Raw genomic sequence first — 6,809 nt, forward strand, 5'->3', positions numbered from 1 at the left:
GCTGCTGCTCTAGCACCCAGCTGCCGACTTCGGAAGCTGGAGCTCAAGTGCCTGCGACATCGATGCTAAGCTTAACTGCGGATCTGGAAAACCTCGGGAAGGTGTTTAACGCCTGCGCTGGGGCTTGGGACGGGCGGGTGTTTACTGCTGAGCACGCGATACCCCAGCGTACCTGGACACCGTCCACAACCTCGGGGGCCGTGCAGGGACGCGCACTTTGCGCTCGCGATGATGGGCAAAAGGCAGCTATCGATTAGGGTGGATCTCAGCCTTTTGGAAAGCTGTTTGTACATGCTAAAAAAGCCCACAGCCCTGACCACCACTGGTGGATGAGTCCATCTAACGTACGCACCTTGCTTGGTTCATGAGTGCTGCAAACACCAGTTTGCCCAGCCGGTGCCACCAGCAGAGCGGCCCGGGCTGCAGCCGGCCCTTGGCGACGGCGACAAGCACAACCTCAGCCGCGGCTCCGCCTGCAACCTGCCCAGCATCCCCGTCCGCTCACGCCGTGTGTACTGCTGGGGGAGCCGTTCACCCCATGGCTTTAGCTCCTTTCTTCACAGAACACCTGTAAGAAGGCCATGTTGTCCCAAAATTGCCTTATTTGGATTTATATGACAAATTTGGGGAACAGTTTTCCATCCTCTGACAAAGCCCGTTCCCACAGAGGCAAGGTGTCCTGCGCTCAGACTCAGCTGCGATCGCTTCATCGCCATCAGTCACACAGATCACACTGCATTACCCTGTCCTTTGAATAAGCATCCTGTGAATAATCAGAAAGACGGCAATCAGGCAGCAGCACGCTCACACGGATGCCCCGAAGAAAAACCAGACTTTTCTAGAAGGCGAGAAGCGCGCTACCCTCCTGTGCAAAGCATGTTTTGCACAGACTTGGATGCAGCTGGATGCACGGCCAACGCAGGATTTCCACGTGGCACGGGGATCGCTCGCTGTCTCCAGGCAGCCCTGTGGTACCAACCGGCTGATTTTGCTTTGCTGCCTTCACGCTGGGCTCCGGCGGGCAGGCAGCCACCCCGCGCCCTGCGCGGGAGCATCCTCGCCCCACCGCCCCGCACCCCCAGAGCGGCGCAGAGGGTGCCCAGGCTGCCGGCAGCCCTGCTCAGCGTGTCCGGGGACGCCCTGCTCGCCCCTGCGAGAAGCTGCTCTGCAGGCAGGATCTGTCCCCTCCTGCCACCGGCACCAGAGCTGCACCCTGCTCTGAGCTCTTCCCTGTCTGCCGCAACTCGGGACCACGTTCGAAACTGCTTGTGTGGCCTCTGCTGCTGCTCCCACTCACCGAGAGCACGGCCCGTGGCCCGGATAACCCCGGCCAGCTGGGCACTTAGCAGAGGTGCCCAGGAGGGGAAGAGCCTGGCTCTTTCTTTGCTGGAAAGAGCCAGGGGGTCCCGGGGGGCACACGCTGTTTGTCATTGCCACGGGGGCTGGGATGGCAGCACCCAGCAAAGGCACCCACATCTAACGCCAGAGGAGAAGGCCTGGGCAAATGCCCGGCAGCTCTGGAAGGGCCATCGCCACCCTCGTCTGCAGAGGGACGAGCAGCGGGCACCTGCCCAGTCCCACCCGCAGAGCGAGACCACGTTTGCCCCTGGCTCGCCCACAGCAGCCTTCCTGAGGGCACCGGGAGCTCTGCCCAGGTGACCCCCCCGTGCAGGGACAGGCACGGCCGGATCCCGTGGCCCGCGCTGCTGCGCCCTCGCAGAGCTGCCGAGCTCTCCTGCCGCCAGGGACGGCTCCATCAGCAGGGCTGGGGCTCGGCCCCGCGAGAGCCGGAGCTGCCGGGCTGGCCGGGGCTGCTGCAGGTACCCGACGCCCCGCGAGGGCAGGCATCCCCGAGGCACTTGACCATCCCCCAGCTCCGCTTCCCTCCAGCTTTTCCAGTGTCTCAGGGATGGGTGCCACCGGACAGGGTGCCCTCGGTGACTGCGCTTTGTCCCTGCTCGGCACCTGCTGCTCTTTGTGCTGAGAAGAGACGTGGCTTTCTCGCGCCCTCCTTAGCTGTGCAGGGAAACGAGCAGGACGGGGGCTGGACACACTCCAGGGAGATGGAAGACAAACTCCTTCCCGACATGCCGGTGGGAACCGTTTCCACAAGCCTTCTCGCATCCCACTGGGAGACCACAGCCACGCGCGCCCACCCACCGACCGCTCGTCCTCAGCTTTGCATCAGGGCACAAAACGCTTCCCTGAGTCTCCCCTGCCCCCTGGTAGCACGGACAGTAAACGCTACACCCATCGCTGGCAAAGGCTTCGGAGATGGGGAGGGAAATCTCCAGCTGCAGGCTGTGTTCTCAGGAGCAGCCCAGGCTTTGTGGGAAAAAAAGGCTCGTGGCTCCAGAGAGCTTCTGAGTTTCAAGTCAAGGGTTTCGCACAGTGCTACCACTTGACTCAGCATCATCTTGGCTCTCGTCTGAGGCACAGAGGGCTGCTGGTTAAGAATAATTCATGGCATCAGGGTACGGGTCTGCAAATCCGACTCAAGGCTGGATCCATGGAGCAAATCCAGTCGGGATTCCCGCTGCCTGACTCACGTGCAATGGAGAGCCCTCACCCCGCGCCGGGGCCTTCCTGGTCCTGAGGACATGGCCGTGAGGTTGGGGACGGATCAGCTCCGGACCTCTGCGCCTGCTCAGCTCCTCCGCCGGCATCTCCCTTTGGCTGTGCCCCACCACGTGCAGTCCCACCGGGGCACCCCGCGTCCTGCCCGCCCTCCCCGGCAACGCGGCACGGCCCCGGGGGGCCTCTCCTGGCCCCTGCCACCGAGAGGCAGAGACGTGGCCACGTGAAAGCACATCCCAGCATCCCCACCCTCGGGGGACCGGGGACAGCAGGTCCCGGGGGACAGCATGGCCCAGACACCACAGCAGAATAAAAGGGGGGGTTCAGACCCCCCCGCCTCGCCCCAGCATCGCCGGGCACGCACCCATCGCGCCGCTGGCACCACCGCCCCGAGCAGCCCAAACGCCAGCCTCCCGCCCCGAGCGGGGCAGCGCAGGCGCAGCCGGCAGAGCCCTCCTCCGGGCCGCAGCCTGAAGCCCACCCAACGATAAGATATCTTCCAAATCAAACCGGTTTGAAGAAAACGGCATTTGCGGAAAAATGTAACAAAAACAGAAAAGAAAGTTTCCAGAGGCGTCCAAATCCCCTCTTCGGTGTTTCAGTCTTTCAAATAACTTTGCTGCTTTATTCTCACATGTACACACTAAAAATACACTGCATTCCTGGCAAAACAATGCCCCATCAAAGGTGAAATACGTGAACTTTCAAAAAGAGGGGGTTTAGAAAGACCCTCCTTTTAAAATTTCGCCTTCATGGAGAACGTGAAACCTTTCAGGCTTTACTCCAGCGAAGAAGGAATCTAAACCTGAAACCCCTCTGCTGCAGGGAACACTGTCCTTACAGCTCCAGTTGAAACTGCCCGGATAGATAAATACCCTCAGAAAACAATTAATGGTGATCACGGGCAATGCTAGAAATTTCCTCGGCACCTTCCTTTCAAAGGAAGATCCAGCGATGCTGAACACAGCTCGGGACCGGGGGAGCTGGAAGAAAACGCTGAATCTGGTTTGCAGAAGCCGGACACCTTCCTCCGAGACCTGCCGGCTCCGCCGGCTCCCTCCTGCACAGACCACGCTGCAGAGCTGCACCACAAATAATCCGCTGCTCATCTCAGCTGGTATGCCATTAATTAGTTTGCAAAGCAGTGGGCATTCAAGTGCTCGAGCACTTTCATTTAAATTTGTCCTAATGAATTACACAAAATTATGAGCCAGACACTAAACCTTGGTAAATCGGCGCAGATCGGCGGCCTGGTAAATATTTGGTGTGGCAGGATCTCACTGTGCCGTGACAGCAGCCCCTCATTTACACCGAGGATAAATCTTCCAGGTGGATTTTGAAATGGAAGGGGGCTGTGACATCCTCCCCTTAACGTTTACCTGGTGGAAAATCCCTCCCGCACAAACACAAGGAGTCAGGACCCGGTGAGCGAGCTGGATTTAAACCTGGCTCGCAAGCCTGATTGAAGCCGAACCGGGGACGTGCAACGACATCCATTACGCTGCTACCTAAAGGGGCGCAGCTGGCCGCGCAGGGCAGCGGCGCGACCCCCCTGCAGACACAGACCCTTCCTTGCTGCCATGGCCGACCGCGCGGCGCGCCGGCGGCCGCTCCAGCGCAAGGGCCGGGACGGCGAGAGGGCACAGCTGCTGCAAAAAAAGGGTATTTCGATCTGAAGAGGGAAATATTCCCGTGATCCCTGCCGGGAGCGAGATGCGCCACGGAGCAGTGGTGCTGCGCTGCCTCGCTCTTGTGGCAGGGCTTTTTGGAGTGCTGCGGGTGCCATCGTTAGCCAGAGGCAATGAAGGGGCTCGTTGCCTTCCAGCCAGCCCCTGGCCTCAGGCGGGTCCCACGGGCCCGCAGCCTGCCGGCAGCCTCGCCACCACCTCCCCGGAGCCTGCTTAGGCAGAAATTATGCAAGACCTGCAGAGCTGGACCCAAAATGCACGGTGCCTCCTGCGAGCACCCAGCCTGGGCTGCCAGCACCGGGAACACCACCCCGCTCCTCCTTCCGAGGGGCCTCCCGGTGCCCTCTGCAACACGGGCACCCGGCCGGGCGTGCGACCGCGCTCCACGCGCAGCGGTCGAGGGCTGAATTCAACCGCAATGGGCTCCTGTCCACGCTCATGAGACCGGGGCTGATTTTGGAAGCTACGGCAGCGATGGATGGGGATTTGCACCCCCAGGCTGGAAGCCAGCCCTTCCTCCCCCCCGAGCCCTCCCTGCCTGGCTGCTCAGACGCGCCCCGAACGACACCAGACAAACAAGGCAGAGGCTGCCAGCACCGCACGCCGCGCTGCTCGGTGCCACCCTGCCCACCCGGGACAGGCGCAGCCAGGGGAGAGAAACCCACCCCCGGCCCGTCGGGGGCTGCCGTCCCTGCGGCCGGGGGCACCCGGATTCTCCCAGGGCCTCGCAACGGCCGTGCTGTTTGGGTGCTGTTCCACCCGCAGACATTAGCATCTGGCGAGGAGCGCTGCAGCCGAGTGACAGCCCTGCGCGTGGCACGGGGGTCCCTGGCTCCGCTTCTCCCCGCCGCCCGGGGAGGGCACCCGTGGCGTCCCCACCCGGGTCTGCGACAGGAGCAGGAACCGCAGGCGTGGGGAGCGGGAACGGGGTGCAGTCCTGGGGAAAACAAGGCCCTGCGCCCCCCGGCGCTGAGCACCGCGCCCCCGTCGCGGGGCCGGGGGCGGGCTCGCCCCCCAGCACCCCGGCCCGCCCGTGGGCGCCCACGGGGGCCGCGCCAGGCGGGGAAACGGCGAAGCCGAGTGGCCGAGCCGCAGCGCGGACGGAGCAGCCCCGCGGGCCCCCCGGGCCCCCCGCCCCGCCGCTGCCCCCAGACCTCGGCCGGGGCCGGGCCGCGCCGCGGACACGCGTGGGGCGCGGGGCTCCGCTGCGCAAAGCGCGGCCCGCGGCCGCCGGGGGGCGCCCCGCGCCGCAGCCCCGCCGCCAATTACCGGCGGCTTAATTAGGGGCGGGGGGGGGGGGGGGCTCCGGGCCCCCCCCGAACGAAGGCACCCGCTGCCCCGGGGGGCGCTGGCGGCGCGGCCGGGGGAGCGGCACTGCGGCCCGGGGAGCAACCCCCCCCCCACCCCCCGGCACAGGCCGGCCTCGTCCCCGCCGCGGTCACGCGTGGGGCAGGCGGCGGGCGCCCGGCGGCAGCACCCCGGGGCGCGGGGCCGGGACCCCCGCGGGGGCGGCCCCGGGGCATCGCCCCCCTCCGGCAGCGGCCGGTGCGGGGGGGCCCCCGCGGCGCCCACCTGCTTCTCCAGGGAGTCCTTGGCCGAGAGGGAGGGCTTGGGGGAGGGCGCCCGGTCGCAGACGCAGCCCTCGAGCAGGTAGAGCCCCGAGGGCCGGGAGCTGGAGTCGGTCTCGAAGTAGAAGAGCATGTTCTGCAGCAGCGCGAACCACTTGGTGTGCCATTTTGTGTTGTCGGAGCTCCGCTTGCTCAGGTAGCCCTTCCTGGCGCCGTCCTTCTTCGCCAGCAGCCCCAGGTAGGTGACGTGCCCGTCATTGAGCCGCATCCCCTTCTGCATCTTGGTGGGCACCGCCAGCTCCTCACATGGTCGCCGCCGGGCGGCCGGCGGGCGGGTCCCTGGCGAGCAGCCGCAGCCCCCGCGCCCGCATCAGCGGCGCCCGCTGCCCCCGGAGAGCCGGCGGCCGCCGCGGCGGCTCATGCCGCGGCCGAGCCCCGCCGCCCTGCCCGCCCCGCTCGCCTCCCGCGGCGCCGGCGGCGGCGGCTCTGCCGGGGGAGCGCCGCGTCCCGGAGCCGCGTCTCCCGCAGACGGGCGAGTCATGTGATGCCGGAGCCGGCGGCGGCACCGGGAGCCCGAGCCGCGCCGAGCCCTGCGGGGCCGGCCCCGTCCTCGTCCTGCCGCCGGCTGCGGGGGCGGCCGCGCCGCGCTCCCCGGGGCCGCCCCCCGGGCCGCCGGATGCCGGGGCCGCCCGCCCCGCCCGCCGCCGCCAGCGCGGCCCCGCTCCGCAGCCGGCGGGACCCCTGGGCGCACGGAGCCCCGGGCGCACGGAGCCCTGCATGCAGCAGGACCCCCGGGACAAGAGGGACCACTGGGACAGATGGGACCCCCGGGACAGACAGGATCCCTGGGCACAGTGGGAGCCCCAGGCCAAGAGGGACCCCCGGGCACATGGGACCCCCAGGCCAGGAGGGACCCCCGGGCACATGGGACCCCCAGGCACAGCCAGAGCCCCAAGCCAAGAGGGGCCTGTGGGAC

General features: G+C 66.4%; 1 protein-coding gene across 1 annotated transcript in view; it reads right to left on the reverse strand.

Moving 5' to 3' along the window:
• RASGRF1 (Ras protein specific guanine nucleotide releasing factor 1) overlaps positions 1 to 6,113 on the reverse strand; it is a gene marked incomplete at its 5' end in the record, with an annotated part of 42,192 nt that extends 36,079 nt beyond the window's left edge. Inside the window, one exon of the mRNA XM_082321430.1 lies at positions 5,838 to 6,113. Within this exon, the coding sequence (XP_082177556.1) occupies positions 5,838 to 6,113 (276 nt within the window). The remainder of the gene's footprint in view (positions 1 to 5,837) is intronic.
• Between the last annotated feature and the right edge of the window lie 696 nt (positions 6,114 to 6,809).

This window comes from Platalea leucorodia (genome assembly GCF_965183815.1).
Source record: "Platalea leucorodia genome assembly, chromosome: 9".
NCBI classification, from domain to species: Eukaryota; Metazoa; Chordata; class Aves; order Pelecaniformes; family Threskiornithidae; genus Platalea; species Platalea leucorodia.